The following is a 21,500-nucleotide window of genomic DNA, read 5'->3' as shown; positions in this document are numbered from 1 at the left end:
GGAAAGAAGAGAGGTCATAATGGTATGTTAAGTGGAGAGACTAGGGTCTGTGTTCGTGTGTGCTTGTTTTTTGAATGACGACGAATAAAGAAACATGACGGACGATGATGAATACGGACAATAATAACAGTGTAGCCTATATCATTTATGTACAGCAAACAACGACAGCACAACAGCAGCAATACACTAATAGGGTAAAGCGAGACACTTGCTTGCTTGCCAAGAAGGGGAGAGAGAAGGGTGGGTGGATGGATGGGTAGGTGGGGGGAGCGAGGAGAACGGGAGAGAGAGAGAAAAGAAGTGTTTGGGGGGAGTGGACGAATGAATGAATGAATGGATGAATGAAAAAGAGTGTCACCTGTCGACGCAATATGAACTGAGGTATCGTACGAAGAGACGCTTAGTTTCTGATTTAATCAAAGGATCTTTATACACGCACCCATACCATCGTACACACACGCACACACGTCCATTCGTTCGTTCGCTCGTTCACAGAACAAGACAAACAAGACGGTGAGTCCCCCATCCTCCATCGGTACAATTTTTTCTGGTCGAGCGGCGTTGTTCACCTCTGATAATTTCACCTGCCGCCCATACACACAGGCAGCTTCCTCTCTCTCCTTCTTTTTTTCCTCTTCTTCCCTGTTTCCCTTCATTTCAAAGGCCTCTCAGTTGAGATTCACTAGCCATTTCCCCCATACCGCCTCACTCCCCCCAAGCACTTGTTCCAACCGTTACTCTGCGCTAATCAGCCCCACACCCTCCGCCATGTCACAACCAAAGGGAACTGCAACGGACTTGCGAGATTCCAAGAACGACGACCCTCCTGCCAACCGCATACTCACTCGGCGGGCCAGCCGGTCGGCGGCGAATACAACAAAGGATGGCTCTGCTCCGCCCCCATCAACTGCATCCAAAATCAACAACAACAGCAGCGACAGCGACAACAACAATGATGACGATAATGATAATGATGATTATGATACTGCTACAGCAACAGACCAACAACAACAAGAAGCAGCAGCAGCAGCTTCTATTACTACCACTACCACTACCACTACAGACGCGGCTGAAGCTCCGCAAAGCAATGCATCATCCATATCACCACCACCATCATCATCGCCTTCATTAACGCCAGAAGCAACGCCAGGGCCTACAACAGCAGGAAATAGCAACAATAACGGCACTCCTGCCCACACCAGCGCGCGAGTGACGCGGTCACAGTCAACTGAATCAGCCGTCCAGAACAATAATGAGCTTCCAGAGCCGCCCACAACCAGAAAGCGCTCACGACGCAGTGCAGCAATGGCAAGTCCTAGCAGCAAAAAGCGGGCTAAAAACAACAATAAGAATGGCCCGGTATTTGCATCAACCCGTGATGATTCCGGAACAGCGACCGACAGAGAAACTAGAAATATGAGCCAGCGCATGACTAAAGAGGCGCGCGAAGCAAAAAAGGCCCAGCGCGAAGCAGCAATCAAAGAAAAGTGAGCATAATAATAGTAGTAGTAGCAGCTATAATAATATTCAATACAAATAGACATAGATAGAAAGATTATGTCTATCTATACGTATATGTATATGCACACACGCACACGCACATACACACAGAGGGCCATCCCTTCAAAGAGGTGTATGTATACGTAACTATGCGTTTTAATCAAATTTTTCAAATATGTCGCCACTGCATCTTAGGCTAGCCGAACTGGACCAGTTGGAACAGACCGTCAAAAGCGGGACACACCCCGAGTATCTCAAACTCATCAAGGAGATCGAAAACAAACGAGCGGCTAAGATCAAAGTGACGCAAGCTGGCTACGAGTACCATATGGCCAATTTCACTGAGACTTTTGAAACCACTTGCAAGGCTGCCAATGATCATTTCATGGTAAACATGATGTTTTGCATTCATCTACGGGTCGTCGTTGCCGTCAACGCTCGACACGCGTAATGAAGAAAAGAAATGCTCATAATTATAACAATTACTTTTTCTATTATTATAAAAACAACAACAATCAACATACGCAAAAAAGCTGCAGCGGCAGGGATTCCGACGACAAATGATGCAGCAAGTGCAGCAGCAGATCAGTAAACTTGAACAGGAATTTTATTCCCACAGCAGCTCAAGTAAGGATAACAGGCAGCAGCAGCCACCCCCACTCAGTATAATATTAGTGAACTTATATACTTATTGACTGACGCACTGTTATTTGTTTGGCTACACAATTTAGGCTCGTTAAACAATCAGCATGTGTCAGAATGGACACCGCGCCACCGCCCCTCTAGGCTTGATATCCTTTTCATTTGACTTAGTACTACTGCTACTACCACTACTTTTGGTAGCAAATTAGATGCAATAATCATTGCATTTATCAAACAATCCTTAACCCGTCACTGTTTGCATTACATTCCGTAGTCGTTCCACTCACAGAGGAGGAAGCCAATCACGATATGGCACTTATGCGCTCCGCCGTTGCACAGCAACAATTACGAGTACCACCACCGCCGCCTCATCGAAAAGAGCCCGCCGCCACAACAACGCCCTCGTCTAGCTCGCCACGTCGACGCCCTGCATCACCACTTCCTTCGTATACGAAATATCATACCACTTCAACTACTAATGCTATTGTTCCTCCCTCTACTACTACTACTGCTACTACTACAACTACCATCAACTCCTCCAATTTTCCATCACCTACTACTGCATCTTCATCATTACCCACGTTCTCCAAGGACGCTAGCGCGGCTTCGTCGACGAATATGACCATCAACACTACATCATCTACACGCGGTATGAATTCATCTTCGTCGTCTTCACCTTTACCCACCCTGGACATGCTTGCCTCCCTGGCCGATCGTCAATGTCAACCGCATTATTCTGGAGCTACTTCATCCTTTATGGTACCGGAAAAGCCACCATCATCCCCATCCAAACCATTGGTCAAATAAGTCTCTCTTGTTTCCTTCTTTCTTTTTTTCGCTAAACGTTTTCTTTATCTACTATAACTCTTCTTTGGCTTTCGTGGTTTTTTTTTGTTGCAAGGATTAAACAAATCTTTGATGTTTTCTTTAAAAACCATGTATATCGTTTTGCTTTCTTTTTCGTTTCACGTCAGCTTTCCTTATACATATATTGGGTTACCAAGCAACAGAATATTCAAACGTGGTTGCTAAGCAATGGAATTTTTCACTCCATGAGTGAACAGATTACCCAGGATATCGTTATCTTGCTCTTTTTTTTGAATACCACTTATAAACTAGCACAACATTTTAAAATAATAAGTTTTGTTGGAGGATGGGAAGAGAGAGGATATCACAAGTATACTTTGAGATATACCAAATGGTTTTATAATGGTTCTTATTTGTTGTTTGTTAGGGGTAAGCAATAGTGAGGAAGTTTAGTTTGAACGGTTGGCCTTCTCAAGGATGGTGTCATACTCGACCTACAAAAAAAGAAGTATTTACTCAGTAACAAAGTATCTCATACACCATTGTTCTTTACACACAGTCTCCCATTTGATTACCTCTGAGAAGTCCGTGCCCTGGATCTCGATGGCCAAACCGACCAAGTTCTTACGAAGTGCGTCCTTGCTGGAGGCGTACAACATCTTTTGACGGATCTTGGACGTATCAGGGATCCTGTACCCAAGCAAAAATTAGGGAGTGAGCCACGTATAATAGCATAAACAGACACGCTTATATATGTATAAAACGGAGAGAGAAAGGAGGAGGGAAGAGGGGTGTGAAAAAAAGCTTATCTTACCAAGCGTAGAAAGTGATCTTGTTTCTCTGGCCCTCACCGACCTTCTCGTAATCAAAGTCATAGACAGCATAGCGGGGCTCGTCAGCGGGCAAGCATTCCAAAAACTGATCGTAGGTAGCATCCTCGGCAGTCTTTTCGACGACGATCTCCTTGTTGTCATCTATCAGAAAATTCAGCCGTATAGACATAAGTCAGCATTGCTGTCTATATTGCTTATTTCTCTTCACCCAACTCCTTGCGAAACAAATCCACAAAAAAGAGCAGCAAAAGAGCCACGTGAAGAAGAAAAACACTCAATCCGTTCTGTCATACCTCTCATACCTCTCATACCACCACCCACCCATACAATAGACGGTAAAGAGAACAACAACTTTACCTGACAGCTTGAAGACAATGTACTTGTACTTCTTGCGAAGCTTAAATTCTTGGTAAAGGTCAAGGCACTCTTGGTTCACGGCAACACCAGAAGACTAACGAGCACAAAACAAAATTTCATGGTGAGCATGCGCTTCATCATGTATTTATCGCCGCAGCCTTTTTCGCCCATCAACCCAGAAAAGAGAAAAAGACTCCAACCATCATCACCGCCTTCCATAAAAACACACACTCTTGACAACTTTGTCCTGAGGCATTAGCCGACGAGACTCACCATCCTGAATTATTTTAGTACTCGAGTTGAGAAGTAGGAATGGAAAAACAAAAAAAAAAGAAGAAAAAGAGGGAAAAGAGAAAACGAGATGAGCTTGGTCGCACTTTTGGTGCTTCTTTTCGCCAATGACGTAGAAAAAAGCGCGTTTTAGGTTCCGCGCCGCGATAGGCCCAGCGTTGTGTGTAGCGTATGCTGCGAAACTACTGAGAGCAAAAAATAAACGGGCGGGTCAGGGCCCGTCATGTATGTATGTACTGTCGTCCGAACAAACACCCCCCCCCACTTTCTTTGAACTGTACAGGCTAGCATTAGATACTGACAAAGCCATAGTGTATATTCTCTCTTCTACCCCTTTATTCACCCCCACCTACAATTGCTTAAAGAAAAACCACTTGTTGAGCCTCACTTATTACATTCATAGTAGCTCAAATCACCAGTTTAGGGCCCATACAAATGGATGCATCTATGGTACACGCTTGTTGCATTTGGATCAACATGGGTCTGTATACACATACAGCATTTTTTGCAAGGGAATCATCGATTGCATCGCTGGACATCCTCCTTTAACTTGCGATTATTTATTGCTTCCAAGTATCACTCCTTAATCCCTAGACTTTATGCGCATACACTGATTCTGGGTTTATCGAACGCTCGCTTACACACACTCTCTCTTTCTTGTACTACTCAAATTGGTAAAATTTTTTTGTTCATGATGTTTCTATAGAGCTTGGGCTTAGCGTATACTTTTACAAGAGAGTGGTGGTCGCGTGGTTTTTTTTCCCATTCTGCCAAGAAGTTTGAAGGTGATTAAGATGGTGCTCCACCGGCCGAGTTGTTGTACGTAATGTATATAACTTTTTAAAAATACACGTGGTAAGATACATGTACAGCTTCAGCGCCCCTCCAAGCAGTAAACGTGTCGAATCTTCCGTGCATTTGCTACGTTGGTGGCATCACTCTATGTCACACCTGTGCATCAGCAACAAACCCGTACACATATGCCTATGTATTATCTACTATGTGGTGTCTCGATATAAAACAATTCAACTAGTCTATATATGCTGATTGTATGTGACATTTTTCTATAAAAAAATGCCGAGAACTTGGTCGCTGGATCTAAAAACTGTAACTAGCGAAAACGGTTCATTTCGGGTCCCAGCCATTTTACAAAAGCAGCAAATTCGTTTGTGCTACCTGAAAGGAATAGACAGACCTTTTTAGTTCGGGATGATCTACGTTGTGGTTCCGGTGTTGATGGTATGAAAATGTTTTTAAAGTGGCTCCTACGGAACAATATTCATGGTTACCTTGCAAATAAATTACTATTCAGGATTCAAATCGTTACAGAACCAAAATCCAGTTTGAAAGTGTTGAAATTGGGCGCTTGTCAACAAATCTAGTAAAGGGTGCTACGGGTTCACACGACTACAAACAACAACAAAGTTTACCAACCGCAGCTTGATTAACTATCTAAGGTAACCGTAAGATCAGGGGATCATCGTTACCTAGCAATATGCCAAGTGGTTACCGTAGATACTTCTTTTTTCTTTATTCTTTATTCTTCATTCTCTTTATTCTTTATTGTAGTTCTTTTTTCTTTTTTCTCTATTTGTTTGTATACTGCTCTCTTCATATCTCCTCTTGGCACTTTATTTATTGCAAATTTTATGATAGTGATCTTGGCAAATATACACCTGCTGATGGATGCACACCGCCGAATTGCCTGTTACTGCATACTGTAGAACTTTTGACACATTTAGACCTTTATAATAAAGTAACTATCATGGTGAAATACTATTTACAGGGCATGTGAATTCCGTAAGTTCACTAGCCGTCATCACTTCATTGCACAATCCTGGTGGAACAACCAGATTGGATGACTGACCTTGACAGTATGCAGCTCTGCGAAGCTTAGCTGTCAAGCTATATGTAATAGCGTAATAGGTGTGACAGGTCATGGCATATGTCTTTTGTATGACCGCCGGCGAATCTTGACGACGATATAAGCCGTTTAACTCTGATCCCTTGCCAAATCATGACGGCAATACTGTAATTCTACGTCGACCTTCATAAAACCATATGCAGACTGCCTAGTTTGAGAGCGCAGAAATGCAATGCTTCATTTGAGTACAGTATTTGATTTCGAATACAGTGGTCCCCCTTTAATTTTAAACTTAAAATTCGTGAAAATAAGGGATTGTGAAGGTTAACGAAGACAAGGACAAAGTCCTGTGCACGGAGAATCCTTTATCCAAACACCTCTTAATGTTATAAAAATGGCCAACTCTTGTGAAGCTGCCACTATACAGATCATGTAATTCACATAACCTACTTATCCAATACATTCGCCTAGGTCCGATTGATTTTTTACACAACTATACTACATCACTTGATCATCATGCCTGATAATCAAAGCAAATAAACTCATTCAATGCTCTGGTTATGGTAGTTGCCAAAAGAAAAACATTTCCTATCAATAAAGAGATATAACTCGATAGAGTTTCAACCTTGAATGATCCATTGAAGGTGAAATACGTGGGGATGTGAAATTATTATTTGGTCAAATTGAGGCTTGAAAGTTAAAGAGGGGTCCCCTGTACACATATTTAATATGTGGCTTGCTTGCAGTCGATTCAAAGGATACATATGTACTGAGGTAGAGTATTGATTGTTGGATATTAGGGCCTTTTCAATGTAACAGTACTGAAAACATTGATATTGATGTATTTTTTGCCAGGCAGGTTCTTAAGAATATTTATGTATACGTTTACGAATACTGAAATTAGCTCAGCGATACATTTGTGGCTTTGCTGATGGATGACGAGCTCTCATTATGTAAAAATGTGTCACGCTATGATAAGTGTCGATAACCCCTTCGAAATCGTGTTGTTGCAACAAGTTAATAAATGTTTCTGATGGAAACGTAACCTGTTGATGCTGCTGATATTGTGGGCAAATCAAACTACACAAAGAAATTCTATATTACGGAGTAGGATCTGTCTATTCGATGGGATGAAAGCCCTTAACTCTAACATTTGGCTTGGTTTCTTTATGTATACTTTCCATATGTTAAAACAGCTAACAAAAGCTTATTTTACCTGCTCCAATTTTGAGTCTTGCAAAAGTATCACTAGAGCTAGATGATGAACACACCAAATATGTATCTCGTTTATTACGAACTATAATTATCTTTGCTTATAAACTGGATGCGTGAGTATCACCAGCAGTAGCTTGGTGACTTGGATCTGTTTACGGAAATTTAAAAATACATGCGACTTACTTTATGAGCTATTAAGCACTAGAGCTCCATTAATGTTGTCAAATCAACAATTTGCTGATATGTAGTCAGGTCATGTACTAAAAACAGTGGCGGTACATCACAGCACGGTATGACCATAATAACTGCTTATTGTAACAACTAAATGTCCAAATGGCTGGCTAATCATTGACAGAGAACTGATAAGTTGTGTCGCTGTTAAAGATAAAGACAGTGGTAGATATTGAGGTATGCATGTTTGACAGTTTGTTTTAGCTCACGTCATGAATTCCGATATTGAAATTTGATGGCTTTTCTTGCTTAGCTAATCTTATAAGCACGCCACCTGTCAAATTTCGCGTAAAATTTCCCTCCCTCCTTTCCCCGCCTTTCCTGTCCCTCGCCGTACTACAAGTGTTTGCAATGAGATCTGGTAATAGATGATAAGTTTGGTGAAAAAAGTGGCTTTACTTTACATACTATATGAGAGAAAAATGCGTTTGATTGGATTCAGGCTAAGAGAGGGTAAAGGAAATAGAAAAAAGTTAAGTTTTATAGCTTTGAAGACAGATGGGAAAAGAAATGATATGTGGTTTTGTCTTTGTATATATGTTGTTGTGTACGAAGAAAAGAAAGTATGGTGGGAAAGGGTGGTGTTATTATTTGTTTGAACGAAAACTACTATGCGCCAGGCTTAGTTAGTGCCAATAGACGTCGATCGGTGTATCCCGACTAGCAAACAAAAAATTAAAGGTGTTAAACTCTCTCTTCCATCCATATCTTGTACTTTAGCTCAATTCTCTCGTTTTGTTTCTTACACTCAACAAATCTTGCTCACGCGGTACTCGCATCTGTAACATGGTCTGACTCTTGAATCCTTGCTTTAGTATACGTTTTAAAGAATCATCGCCTAAAAACAAGGTACGATAAGTAATGACAAAGGATGATTTTACCCAATAAACGAAATGACTAATTAAAAATGCAGAAGAACTTACGATTCAACAGACACTTCCACAGGCCATCGAATCCCTTGTATTGAAGCACCATGCCAGAAATTGAAGTGTCATGGAACGACAGACGAAGTCCGGTGATAAGCGGCTCAATCGTAGCATCCGCTACATTGTTCGATTACCAATATCGTCGTTGAGTTTCGTGTCATTTCAACTAGTTAGCAGAGAAGATGAACTTACGCGATAATTGGAAATACAGGACACGGTTATACATTAAATGATCGACTTGGACGACAATGCCGTTTGCAGGTGGTTGAGCACTATAATCCCATTTGATAAAAAAACATTTCATAGGGTTGAATATGGTAGGAGTGAAAGAGATAGAAGTATACTAGACCGCTTATCCATTGCTTATATATTTACCTGTATGGATCATTTGGTGGTGCAGAGGGCGTTGTTTGGGGCGTTGCTGTTGTGGTGGTGGTTGTTCCCGTGGCAGGAGCGGGTGTTGTAGTGGTAGGAGAAGCAGCAGCAGCAGCAGCAGCAGCAGCAGAAGTTGGAGCAGCCACTGTGGTTGAAGAGGACGACGACGACGCCACAGCGGCGGCAGCGGTGGCAGCAGCGGCCATTAACGATGCCGTGTCTTGTAACAGTGAGCCAGATGGCTGTTGTTGTGGCTGACTGGTAGGGTATGATGGAGTAGGATGTCGATCGAGAGAAGCCGTCGTAGTCGTCGTCGTTGCAGGTGCGGTCGTTGTCGTCTGTGGAGAAGATTGCTGTTGTTGTTGTTGAACAGCTTGACTCGTCACAAAGGCACTCATGCCTTCAATGAGTTTTCGGACTTCAGCGAGATCACGGGCGGCAGCTTCTGAAGCTCTGTCCATGGAGAGGTAATTATTCATGTAAATTTAAAGAAAAAGGGAAAGAGGAAAAAGAATTTGCAGAAAACTGGAGTAATGGAAAAAGGTTGGAACAGAAAATGTGGCCCTTGCTTTCTTTTTCTTTTCCCTTTCAGAAGAGAAGAGTTTATATTCGAAAGTAACAGAAATTGTTGCTGTGAGCGCGTATTGGATAGCGAGCCGTCAAACAATAAAGAAAGGAAAAAAAAATTACAGGTACAAAGAAAGCCTGGAGAGCGTTTCCCCACTGTTTTCAGCTGGTGTAGGACAAACGAGCACAAAAATCTCTCAGCTGGGTTAAGTAAATAGAAGAATTAGTATCAATTTTAAAGGGTTTTACTAGCGACTGCTCCTGGCTTCGCTCAGAAGAGAATTATATACTATGCGATAACTGTGACTGTGACAAAAGCTTCTTCCAGTACCCTCTTTCCATCCTTATTATGCAGTATCGACATTCACTACAATTTAGTATACTTGACTTTCAAGGTAGCTACAACAGATACTGTTTTATTTTCAGCATATTATGTTGTAATCAGATAGCTAGCCCGAAGAGGTTATTTCGATATACAGATTTATAGCTGTGCAAAGTAAATAAATAGCAATTGATCCACATCCAAGTATTCTTGACATTCTGTACTTGTTCAACGGTACCAGAATTAACAGTGCCACCAATACAACCAGCAGTCCAACGGCAGAGACTAGGATGGTTTCGGAAAGCTCGATGGGATATGGTTCATTACGCTGTGAAGTGACATATGTCGCACCAATGCCAACGCCAAGCATAATATCTATGTTTTCCAGATATAATTAGTCTCGACAGCAAACAACCACAAAGAGAGAAAATGCTATAAATCGGGAAACCTACTGAGCATAGGACCACCGAAGCAAGCGCTCATCGCCATCATGGGGTATCCCATTTTTGCCATGGTTACATTAGCCACAAAGTCGCCCAAACTATTACCCTAATTTGTATGATTGGTCAGATATCAGGAGAAATAATCGATAGTAAGCCATTCTGCCATGTAAAATGTATACACTTACGAGTGCAAAAACAGTGAGACCCAAAATAGCATCGCTGATACCCAACGCCATACCAATGGTCTGAAGCACGCTAACCACTTCATTGGCAATCAAAAAAATCCACACCATCGCAATTCCAAATCCAAAGAAGGCCATCATCCAATAAAGTCTGGGCTGCCGTTGTGGTGATGTAGTCAGCTTAAATACTACTGTGGTAATCAATCCAAGACCGGCTGCGACAGGGATGAGGATGGCAGGGTTTCCAAAGCCATTAACAGCAAAAACACCAGCGACAAACAATGGAGCGCAGATCAATTGCGTTGCCGTCATCCACTGGCTCCATACGGACGTGCTTTCTGATAAATCGTTCATCTCCAGAGGATCCTGGCTCTCGTCTGGAGCGTCTTGTAGCATGGCCAACGCATCGTCATCCAAGACAACACTTCCTTGCTGTTGCTGCCTCTGGATAGCATCCTCTTTGACGACAGGGAGGGTAATAGCTAGTACAAAGATAACAGGTGCTGAGATAATGGAGCTGATTTTGCTGTATATGGATTTTTCTGAAAAGTTTACAAGTGATGGGAATAGATGGAATACAACATCGTCGAGGTCTATGTCTAGCCTTTCGATGGGAAGTCGGAGGCGCTGTCCGATGCGACTCGGTGATGGGTATGATAAAGTGTCCTGCGTTTCGGATGGCGCTGTTGCACCTCGTGGACTTAATGGTACGTTGTGTGTTACGCTACTGTCTGATTGTGTTGAAATTTCTCGTTGATGGGGATGATGTCGGCGGAAATACAGGTTTCTTCCTGACGGTCGAGCGTTTGCATGCTGTAAGGATCTAACAACATCTTGGAACTTGATATTTTGATTTTAGTTTGTGATTCTTCGAGTCGTCATTAATTTCTTCCAGATACGATAAACTACCGACCTCGATGGCTGAGAAAAGCGATGGTTTGATACGCAACTTCGGATGGCTTGTCCGTCGACCTCGCATATAGTCGCTATGATATCCTTCTGTTTCGAAACCTTCGTCATACAGTTCCATCTCATCATCGTGCGTAGCTTCATCTAATCAGGGAAGGAAAGCGATGAAAATTTAGTACATAATTCCTCTTCCACTGTATTGTTCACTTTTCTTACCATCCCAAGCATTGATGCCTCGCAATAGGTTATCCACTTCTGGTCCTGTTTCCTCATATTCCGAGCGTGCACGCTCGACAAGATTTCGGTACGTTGATCTCCGTTTTGTGTAATAGTTGCCACCAACAACAACAATTACATAGACGATATAAAAGAGAATAAGGATTATGGCTTCGTACAGGTATATCAGTCCGTCGGCGACAATCGCCAAGATCAATATTACGGCCAAAGTGAAGAAACTGACGTCTCTTAGAAAGCTCAATTTCTTGGTCCGAAATGGTTTGATGGCACACATGGATCTGCACATAATTACATAATCACATTAGCCCCTTCCATGACAAAATAGAAAACCCTACTATACAGAAAAAAATAAAACTTACCCAGCAACGACGCTGACAATGAATGCCGCAGCGCCAACAAGTTCACCTAAAGCCAACGAACCCATGTTGGAATGCATTGCGCTATTTCACTTTTTTGAATGCACAAATCCTTCACTTCAACTCTTTTATGGATCCAACCCAAACTATTTATCGGTATGCGCATATTTACCTGAATGTTGAGAATAAATCCGGACTTCCATTGCCAAAGGCTAGAAACGTGACACCCGTCTACACCGCGCGTCATCCATTGTATATGTGGTTTGTGTTAATCACCCATCTACTTTGAAGCCTTCGACACCTCTCTACAAACCAAGGACAGCTTACCAGACTTTCTGATAAACGTAGCGCAGATGCAATTGTTTGTAAATTTGGGCCTGTAATAGAGTGCTGTAATTAGCGTTTGTTTCATGCAACATTATAGGGGAATAGGGGAGGGGAGGGTTTAATGATGTAAGAAAGCTTACAGAAAAAGTCGGACGCTGCTATCCCCACAAAACCAAACAAGAATAACAACCATGCACACTATATAAGTTTAGATTATCAATGTTAAGTTAAACTTTTCGATGATTGAAAAGGCTTTTTGTGTCTTACCAAGACCACGAGTATGACCGGACGAGCTGAACCGGACGCGCAGTAGTACCAATTAATATAGTTGACTATACCGGGCGTTGTATCGGCACAGTGCTCTAATACAAATGCGCACTGATCTTCGTGTAAATGTACTTTGTCGCACTGTGAATTCAAATACACTCATTAATTAACATTAAAAGGAATAACGATCTAAATTTTCCTCATGTCGAAACAGCAAGAAAAAAGCAAGAATACCTCAATGATTTCCTGTGGCACTAATTCATCGAGTGAGCGTTTGCTTAAATGTGTGTTTATACTAAGTGAATTTTGCCAAGACCAAGAAGCTATTTTTAGAGCAGCAATAAGTGAGAGCAGTAACGCGGTATTACGACTCAACATGGTTGCTACAAGGAAGAGAACAGAAAAATAGAAAGAAACGAAAGAGAAAGCAGTACGCGGCTGTCGGTAAAATGGCTGCATTATCTGCTTAGCGGTTCAGCGTCATAAATAAATCCCAAGTCCGCCTGGTCAAAGCTCAAAGCTCGTTTTCATTACCTGATGAATTGAGGCAAATCGGCAAAAGAGAGTGAGGTTTAATCAATTTGATAAAATGTTTAGTTGAACACTGCCCGCAGCGCTAAAGATTATTGTATAATTGTAATCAAGCGAGAAACTTAAAGCATGTATACGCTGGACATGAACGACACATCCAATGCCAAAAAAGTATTCCCTTTTTTGCATCGCCTACTAACGATATATCTGGAAAACGCTGACAGCATCATTAGTATATGGTGGTATGATAGCACTCTACGCAGCCAGCGCTCCATAAATACCATCTGACCAAACTTCACTGTTACATAACGATCTCAGGTGTGGCTATTGACCATTTAAATATACATCTATCGTGAGACTGTTTGATATCAGCTATGTTACTACGTTCGAAACGTCGATTCTAAAAAGGGACTGTATTAAAATGAGAGATAGTGCAAAAAGCAGCATCCCTGATACAGAAAGCTCCAAACACAACTATATTATCTTTCTAATTGGAGAGAACTCAATTTCCTTTCTGGCTACACTTTATAATGACCAGTATATATGTGAGTCCCATGAATGGATACAACATGGATATGCCACACGCCGTTTGCCACTCCTTAGCGAATTCTTTGCAGTCAACTTTAACCGTCTTAATTACACGCTTCAACTCTTTCAGTCATGCATATAGAATTGATGCAAATCATATGAAATCGTATAAACATCCGTTTCTTGATAATGAAGACGTTTTGTGCGCAACTGGGTCTCTGTCTTGAGAGTAAGTTGATCAAAGAGGATATACTATGCCAGAGCGTACAAGCGCAGGAAGTTTGGTGAAATTACGAACACGCACCACCTACATATCTTGCTTCCATTTTACCATATCTGTTCGGGAACACCTACCATTTAAGCTTATAGTATGGCGTCATCTGAGCTGCGGTAATAATTAATATTACGCTTGTGATAACTTACTAAAGCGAATTTCGTTTCGTTTAGCGACGCAAGTAACTCACAAATTTTGCCAACGGCATTTTATGAGTATCCATTAGTATATGTAGGTAGTAGTAAGTACAATGAAAGATGAGATGAAGTACATAGAAGGTACGGCGTTTCCATTCATCTGCTGGCTAGAACGTTATATACCGCAAGATCTCTGCCCGACATATCCCTTTCCTTCATCAGCCGAGAAATCAGTTCCCTTCAAACTTTAAACAGTAAAGAGGAAATTTTAGTCGATACGTACGCTAGGGTATAGCTGATTATGACAAAGCTGTTCCGGCTTTGACAGAAAAAGGAAAAAGCGGCGGAGGATATACTGGACCGCGGCTGGCCCAAGATAAGATCACAGAAGATCATTTGCCGAGGCGTCGGAGCGGATGTGTCATTTGTGACAATCATTAAGCACATGCACAAACAGTAATATACCTCTACGCTCCCACGCTTAAACAAAAGATAAAGCACAATATTCAAATATATACAACCCAGACAAAGCTTCCCTTCTTTGGTCTTCCTCTTATGGGATATGTGGTTATACCAACCTTTTTAAAATCTAACCAAAAAGTTGTCGGGCGTAATAACAATTAAAATCGATCCTCAATACCTTTATAACAATAGCTATTGTAGCAGGGGCAGCAGCGCTCCTCCTCTCCTTCGCTGTTATCCTGGCTCGGTATTTGAGGGTCAAGTAGAACTCTGCGTATCAGATACTCTTTTTGTTAAAGAGTTGAAGCTCACATTTCGTGCCACTGGTATGTTAGATTTACCACAATATAAAAACAGAGATCTGTCAAAATATACTTACAAAAATATGAATACATAGAGTTGATAAACTACGGTGCTTTGTGCAAATCCAGAAACGGTGATGAAGGAAAGGTGTTCTCTGTACGAACGAGACTATGTACTTCCCGGACGCTGGGGATAGGCGTGCACAGATTTCCTTTCACGTGCGAAATGCCCATGGTTAACTTTCCACCTACGTTCCAACATCCCCTCATAGCAAGTAGCTATACTCTACTCGCTACCCTTAACAATTCGTGCAAAAGCCAACCCTTGCTGGTTTATTTCGAACCATGTGTTGAAACCAGCCCATATGCCAAGATACGACCGTATATCTACCGTCTCGACGTTACGCGTGTTTCATTGCTCACGGGACTACACTACCAGCTTAACAGAGATACCCTTATCCGGATCCGAATAGAGTCATTGACATCGACAGCTCTCTCAGTGTCACTTAAGCAGCATCTGAATATCGTTTCTGAACATACCGAGACTATCGTTGTAGCAAGCGTAACTGGACATGACGAAATTTTGGAGCTTCGTATCCCGGACACGATAGAATTGCCTACAGTTACAGATTCAAGACGGTTTGGTATAACGTACAAGCTTCATGTCAGTACCAAGAGACGATACGGGCCAATCTTCATAGCTCGAAAGCTGTTTGAGGTGCCGATCACAGTGGGTACATTACCGCATGGTACTGGTGTACCTACCGACTTACTGTCGTACAGTGATGATGCGGTAGCGCTAAATATGACGACGCGCGCAAAGCCTAAATTGAGCAAGTCATCGTCACGACGCAATAGTCTAGATCATGATACTTTACCAGTATACGACGAATTTCGGCCTCCAGGCTACTCCCCACGCGCATCTTTTGTCGTATCATCATTTCCTACGATATATCACGAATCATATCATGTACAGTAGCATAAAGTACATGTATATCATATCAATAAGAATGCTATATGTACATTAAACAATAGACAACTTCCATTTTATTTTTAATAAATTCTAAAAAGAAGTAATAAAACGCCTTTTTCAGGAAACGTTCTACAATTTTGATTGAAACATAGATATTACATGCAGCGCCCAAGGTAAGAAAGAGGCGTGCATTATGTCGTAATTTTCCATAATCCCTGTTGATGCTTTTTCCCAAACCTCCACTGATAAAGAGATAACGATGTAACTTGAGCATAAGGAGCGGAAACGGCTCTCTCTCTCTCTCTTGCTATAAAGCTATGACTCAACAGATGTATGCATCGTCCATACATTTGTTATATGGTAGATAAAAGCGCACTGAAATTCTTTCTCCGGATAATAAGTTCTACACTCTGGTTGGACAACTGCCGAGGATTTATCTGGCTTTTTCGGGAAATGCTTGGGTGGGGTAATTGCAAGTATACATGAAGTTGAAGGAGGAAGGAACGCCGAAGGGTTGGGGATATACGATGTACCACTGCGAATGATGCCGTCACAGTTATATAGAGAACTGCAACAACATGAAATCTCACATATGTGTGAACATATGTTTGTCCTTCTCCTTTTCTGACCTCTTAAGCGTTTTGTTGTCAGAGCTACTAGATCTAGACACAAAGTATCACACCGTACCATTATTAATTTCGAGGCCCAATACCATTATCGTTATTCCACCACTGTTCGTTGTTTACCTGGCTGCGTGTTCGAAGGACAAGTACAGATACACTTCATAAAATCTTTGTTAGTAGGGCAGCTAAAACCGGCCATTCGTGCCATAGGTATCATACTGTCAGCATATTGTCCAGTTTCCTCCTCACTTGGCCTTACAAGACACCATACCACAAAACGCAATAATGTGCTTAATTCTTTTCCCATATAATAGCTAATTAATCACTGCGCCTTAGGTCGACCTAGTAAAGATGATACAGGCTTCTAATTTGTGGTTTGAGCCACTTTATGCACATCCAAAACATTGGATCCAGGCACACACCGATACCAGTTGCTTCGTTATATACTTAATGGTCAAATATCACCGGAGGCTCCTCTGGTGCTACCAGCACTGGCAGTACTGGTGATCTCGATAATCATAATCTAGGCGGGCGACAGCAGCATATGAAACGAGATATGCCATTTCCTGATACGATCTATTTGCCTATAATAGCAGGATCAAGTCGGTTCGACATCGTATACAAAGTGTACGTGCATGCCAAAGTGCGATGCGGAACTGTGGTTATGTTAAATCGTAAGCATTCTGAAGTTCCATCACGATCGGCACGCTTCTACTAGGAATACGCGCGTCAGTCGATTTACTCTCATATTCGAATGTTGCAGTAGCACAAGATTGATGACACGTGCAGAACTTAGGCTCAGTAGATCGACATTACGGCGTAGCAATTTATATGGTGATTCGTTGCCAGCATACGGTGAGACAAGTCCACCGTGCTGTTCTCCACGTCGACAGCCTGTCTCTTCTATATCCCTTTTATAAGCTTAAGTATATCTGTAAATAGAATTCGTCCACTCACAACATACCATATATGTAGCTCACACAATAACGTTATCAAATCTCTCTATTGTTATTCCACATTGTTAAATCCAGCGATGATTGGGAGGGGTCCTCAAAAAGGTGATCGCACCGACAAATTCGATAGCGTTTATTTATTAAAACACTTTTTGCAGGTTCGCGAGTATTCTAACGCGCCTCATCGCATTTTGCAAGTTTTCTGAGCTTGTTACCACAGACGCAGAAATTGACAAAGATGTTGATCCCAAGAATACGATAGTTACACATTGGGTCGTTTTGACAAATTAAAGTGCTGGAACTTGGATAGTATATCACAGCTGAGCTGTTACATTACAGTATGTACATTACCCACTTTTCGAACATCGTACTGCTAAGCAAGCAAAGAAAAGAAACTGTCACCAGAAAGATATGTTAACTGTTTTATGCATCCATGCATGTACAAATTAATCGCTTATAACGCCATGATCCATCAAGTACTAGCGATTTATAAGTCTCTTTGATTTATAGTAAAAGGTGGATGTCACATATTCCTCCGGAAATGCGGATCTAGCAACTAGCAGCATGTCAGTAACAACTTTTGCTCCACTGCTGATAATGCGACTCGTGCATACATAGGATAGCCTGTTGTGTCCTACACAAATGGCCGGAATGACATGATACTCATTTGCGTACATTAGCTAGTATGGTGAACCAACTTCAGCCGAAGAGATTCGCTATTTCCCATTAAAGACGTGTATTTAAGTGAAGTAGATTGCATTGATATGCGTGCATTTTACTCTTCAACTTCGTAACTACTTCAGAAGCGTATTGCTCTCATATTTATGTGTGTACGTTCGAGTTCGCCACGTATCTACTTTAACTAAAGTGTATTTTTAGTAGCGTGTGTTATGGGGAAATATGAAGTGCTGCTGACCCTGTGACATAATCTGCATCTGTTGCATGAAAGCGCACGTGGATTGTCTGATTTGCTCTTGAGTGCACACAGAGAATGATGTAGCGGATATTCAACGCAGAGTGCGCGACGTGGTAATGTGGACGACGTGTGAAATTAGTCTTCCGTCTATCAACGCTGTTCTTACTGCATAAAATTCGGCAAGGGAGGTTGGATAAGTGGGAGGCTATATATGATAAGACACAATTTTCAGTAAATCGTCAAAACCTCGGTCTCCGCCATAGTTCTACGATAGCGCATAGCATAATTTTCGACTTGTAAACAAATAATAATAATAATGATAATATAGTAGCATATAATATAAGAGTTTTATAAAAACACTTGTGGGAAAAAGAAAAGAGAAAAGGAAGGGTAACTACGGGGTAGAGCTTGGGAGACAGAGAAAAAGAGGAACGATAAGCAGACAGACGAACACAGCAGCGCTTTGAGGAAGGTAAAATGTGAAAAAAGAGAAGAGATTAATGCCTATGGAAATAACAGTTGAGAGAGAAAGGGGAGGGTGTTGCTGGTAAGTTGGTTGGTTGGTGGATTGATTGGTTGGGTGAGCGAGCGAGATTTGAGCTGTAGAGTGAAAGAAAGAGAGCAAAAAAGGTATACGGGACAGATACACACCATCGAGTCCCTCTCTCCCCCTCTCTTCTTTTCCACTTTTCTTACATTTTCAACTACGACGTTGTATTGTTAACCTAGTAGCAGAAAGAATTTAGCAACTCATGAAGATTTTCATCTTTGTTCGCGATGCATAATCATGTTTAAGAGAGAACTTACAAGCACAACCATTGGGATTGGCCGGCCGATTCAGATCCACGCCACCACGAGCATTTAGACGGTTTCTGCCACGAGTGCTATCAGCAAGTTGATCGAGTGGCATGCGCTTCGCTATCGCGTTGAACAATTCGTGCACATTGTGCGCAGTCTTTGCCGATGTTTCGAAAAATAATAAACCGGCTTCATCGGCATATTCTTGTGCAGTCTGTAAAATTCACCACACGAAAGCCCCTTATTATTACATTACCGTATGATCCTTCTCTTTGAGTTACTCTACATACCTGTGTATCAATTGCTCTTCGGCCTTCAAGATCAGACTTATTGCCCGCTAACGCAATTACAATGTTGGGATCTGCCTGACGTTGAAGTTCATTGACCCAGGCTTTAGCTTTCTCCAACGAAGACTATGATTAGAATGGTACATATGAGATTCAAAATTTAACGACTATAATCTCTCGGGTTTGGATAAAAGGATAAAGAAAGAGAGAGAACATATGACGTACGGCTTGAGTAATGTCATAGACGACGACTGCGCAGTTTGCATTACGGTAATACATGGGTGCCAAGCTCTATAGAGATAGATACAAATTTTATAGCCATTAAGATACCTGCAATAAGCGACGCAGTACACAGCAAGACCAGGCGTATGTAGTTTTCTTACCTTGTATCGTTCTTGACCTGCAGTATCCCTATGATATACATAAGAAAAGTGTTAAAATAAACCGTCGACCAATCTTGTTGCTTATTCTCCCGTTCCCAAAGTATCCCTTCTCTGTTTATCATAGACTTTTCTATTTACCAAATCTCGAACTTTACTGTCGTGTTGTCGTCCAACGAAATGGTCTGTGCCAAGAAAGCAGCTATATCATAGTTATGATAATTCAGTTAAATATGTATTCACAATTACACAATGCCAAGTGGAATGCAGTGTTTTTCTTTCAAAGTATTTATGACTGTGTCCAGTTGTTGTTGCTGCTTTTGTCGTTACTTCTCAATTACCTCCGATAGTGCTCTCCCTGTATTCATCAAAATGGTCTTTGACGAACCGCATCACCAGACTGATATATTAAGAAAAGTAATCAGAAGGTTAATTTCTATTATTCTGTTTCTCGGTTTTTTTTTCTTTTAAAGAATGACCATGTATACCTTGATTTGCCAACAGCGGATTCGCCTATGATGAAGTTTCGTGTAATATGTATGTGTGTGTGTGTGTGTGTGTGTATCGAGTCGAATATTTATAAAAGAACAAGCATACAATTAATGCCAAGGTTTTTTCTTCTTTTTTTGCTTCTTGTGAACAGATGAAATTCAGACGGTTGAAATTACCCAACAAGACAAGTTTAAATTGGTAGGTTCTTCCTTGTGCTTGGCCTTGTTGAGGAGATTGTCTAGATGCCATGCTGATATTTTTGGATTTTGTTGTGATTGTTTTATCTAGTCGATATTTGGGGAAAAGTTATGTATGCCAATAGGTATAGCGGTAGCGACAGAGAAAAGAGGAAAAAGGCAGCAGAGCGTGCATGACGAAATTGGTATTCCTCAACGTCATCCCTCACGGGCTCACACTGGCGGAGTTAAATGTGAGCATGCTGTGGATAGGGTGTGGCGAAGAACCTACAACAGCGGCAACGACAAAGAACAGCAGTGGTAATACAGTAGCGAGGACGATCACCGGGGAAAAAAAAGGGACTGGACCCGTACCCACTCAGCTTTCGAGAAATCACCTTATAATTTTCTACTTCATATTATTATTCATTGTTCTTAAAATATAACAGCAGCAACACTAAGCGGTGACCACGTTTTGTTGCTGACCTCGTGAGCAATGTAAAATTTTGGTATACGATCAAGCAAACAGGTAGAGGACCAACTCTGATCGCTAAAAGGTGTACTTACCTTACTCCGTCGGGGCTGATCCATCTTACTTTCCACGCCTTCCCCCTTGTTTTTATCGTTCCTTGTGTGTACTTTACTTATTAGCGCGCTCTTCTCTCTCTTTCCTCGCTAAAATAGCAATATTCATGCGGGTTTTGTTTTCGTGTACCTTATTGCTCTCCACACACTCCCCCCATACTGAGTTGGTAACACAAAAATGCATTGTTGTTTATATTCATTCACATTTCATCTATGGCAGGAGCAGCATCAAACGCATCGATCACCGCCATCAAGTCATCCTGCTGCCATCAAGATAAGAACAGTCTCGGTTGAAACGATTTGCAAAATATATTATGAATTTGACTGCACGCAGAGCACACATTCTGCCATGCAATCATATTAAAGACAAACTTACATGTAGAAAACACACATAGAATGCATCAAGAGCGACACAGAGAGTCGGTGCACGCC

At 41.6% G+C, this 21,500-nt stretch overlaps 7 protein-coding genes across 7 annotated transcripts; 3 read left to right on the top strand and 4 right to left on the bottom strand.

The window, feature by feature from the left end:
- The first annotated feature begins 610 nt into the window (after nucleotides 1–610).
- Nucleotides 611–1,896, top strand: BDB00DRAFT_227857 (uncharacterized protein). Its single transcript, XM_053116551.1, has one exon. It carries the CDS (start codon nucleotides 769–771, stop codon nucleotides 1,489–1,491), a length of 723 nt encoding a protein of 240 aa, XP_052985556.1. The 5' UTR covers nucleotides 611–768; the 3' UTR covers nucleotides 1,492–1,896.
- On the top strand, nucleotides 1,584–3,072 carry BDB00DRAFT_227826 (uncharacterized protein). Its single transcript, XM_053116550.1, has 4 exons — nucleotides 1,584–1,888; nucleotides 2,034–2,127; nucleotides 2,232–2,291; nucleotides 2,408–3,072. The coding sequence occupies exons 1-4, from the start codon at nucleotides 1,676–1,678 to the stop codon at nucleotides 2,947–2,949; spliced, it is 909 nt and encodes a 302-aa protein (XP_052985555.1). The 5' UTR covers nucleotides 1,584–1,675; the 3' UTR covers nucleotides 2,950–3,072.
- Nucleotides 3,073–3,173: 101 nt separating this feature from the next.
- BDB00DRAFT_227807 (uncharacterized protein) lies at nucleotides 3,174–4,558 on the bottom strand. Its single transcript, XM_053116549.1, has 5 exons — nucleotides 4,413–4,558; nucleotides 4,140–4,233; nucleotides 3,764–3,923; nucleotides 3,525–3,639; nucleotides 3,174–3,443 (listed from the first exon to the last, which is right to left on the bottom strand). The coding sequence occupies exons 1-5, from the start codon at nucleotides 4,413–4,415 to the stop codon at nucleotides 3,399–3,401; spliced, it is 417 nt and encodes a 138-aa protein (XP_052985554.1). The 5' UTR covers nucleotides 4,416–4,558; the 3' UTR covers nucleotides 3,174–3,398.
- A 3,839-nt stretch (nucleotides 4,559–8,397) lies between these two features.
- BDB00DRAFT_227769 (uncharacterized protein) lies at nucleotides 8,398–9,849 on the bottom strand. The gene is made up of 4 exons (XM_053116548.1): nucleotides 9,042–9,849; nucleotides 8,859–8,938; nucleotides 8,664–8,783; nucleotides 8,398–8,578 (listed from the first exon to the last, which is right to left on the bottom strand). The coding sequence occupies exons 1-4, from the start codon at nucleotides 9,518–9,520 to the stop codon at nucleotides 8,457–8,459; spliced, it is 801 nt and encodes a 266-aa protein (XP_052985553.1). The 5' UTR covers nucleotides 9,521–9,849; the 3' UTR covers nucleotides 8,398–8,456.
- Nucleotides 9,850–9,901: 52 nt separating this feature from the next.
- BDB00DRAFT_796187 (Sodium/calcium exchanger protein-domain-containing protein) lies at nucleotides 9,902–13,204 on the bottom strand. The gene is made up of 12 exons (XM_053121452.1): nucleotides 13,186–13,204; nucleotides 12,886–13,113; nucleotides 12,652–12,792; nucleotides 12,525–12,582; nucleotides 12,385–12,434; nucleotides 12,230–12,288; nucleotides 12,061–12,141; nucleotides 11,681–11,979; nucleotides 11,469–11,608; nucleotides 10,559–11,395; nucleotides 10,383–10,479; nucleotides 9,902–10,305 (listed from the first exon to the last, which is right to left on the bottom strand). Exons 2-12 carry the CDS (start codon nucleotides 13,108–13,110, stop codon nucleotides 10,058–10,060), a joined length of 2,235 nt encoding a protein of 744 aa, XP_052985552.1. The 5' UTR covers nucleotides 13,111–13,113; nucleotides 13,186–13,204; the 3' UTR covers nucleotides 9,902–10,057.
- Nucleotides 13,205–14,893: 1,689 nt separating this feature from the next.
- BDB00DRAFT_227665 (uncharacterized protein) lies at nucleotides 14,894–15,970 on the top strand. The gene is made up of 2 exons (XM_053116547.1): nucleotides 14,894–14,909; nucleotides 14,981–15,970. Exon 2 carries the CDS (start codon nucleotides 15,112–15,114, stop codon nucleotides 15,862–15,864), a length of 753 nt encoding a protein of 250 aa, XP_052985551.1. The 5' UTR covers nucleotides 14,894–14,909; nucleotides 14,981–15,111; the 3' UTR covers nucleotides 15,865–15,970.
- Nucleotides 15,971–18,590: 2,620 nt separating this feature from the next.
- On the bottom strand, nucleotides 18,591–20,901 carry BDB00DRAFT_227582 (ras family-domain-containing protein). The gene is made up of 9 exons (XM_053116546.1): nucleotides 20,484–20,901; nucleotides 20,304–20,328; nucleotides 20,157–20,215; nucleotides 19,957–20,017; nucleotides 19,819–19,846; nucleotides 19,661–19,726; nucleotides 19,439–19,561; nucleotides 19,158–19,362; nucleotides 18,591–19,054 (listed from the first exon to the last, which is right to left on the bottom strand). The coding sequence occupies exons 1-9, from the start codon at nucleotides 20,554–20,556 to the stop codon at nucleotides 18,855–18,857; spliced, it is 840 nt and encodes a 279-aa protein (XP_052985550.1). The 5' UTR covers nucleotides 20,557–20,901; the 3' UTR covers nucleotides 18,591–18,854.
- Nucleotides 20,902–21,500: the final 599 nt, after the last annotated feature.

Source organism: Zychaea mexicana, assembly GCF_025766255.1.
Source record: "Zychaea mexicana strain RSA 1403 chromosome Unknown BDB00scaffold_2, whole genome shotgun sequence".
Taxonomy (NCBI): domain Eukaryota; kingdom Fungi; phylum Mucoromycota; class Mucoromycetes; order Mucorales; family Lichtheimiaceae; genus Zychaea; species Zychaea mexicana.
This window is presented reverse-complemented; position numbering and strand designations above follow the sequence as displayed.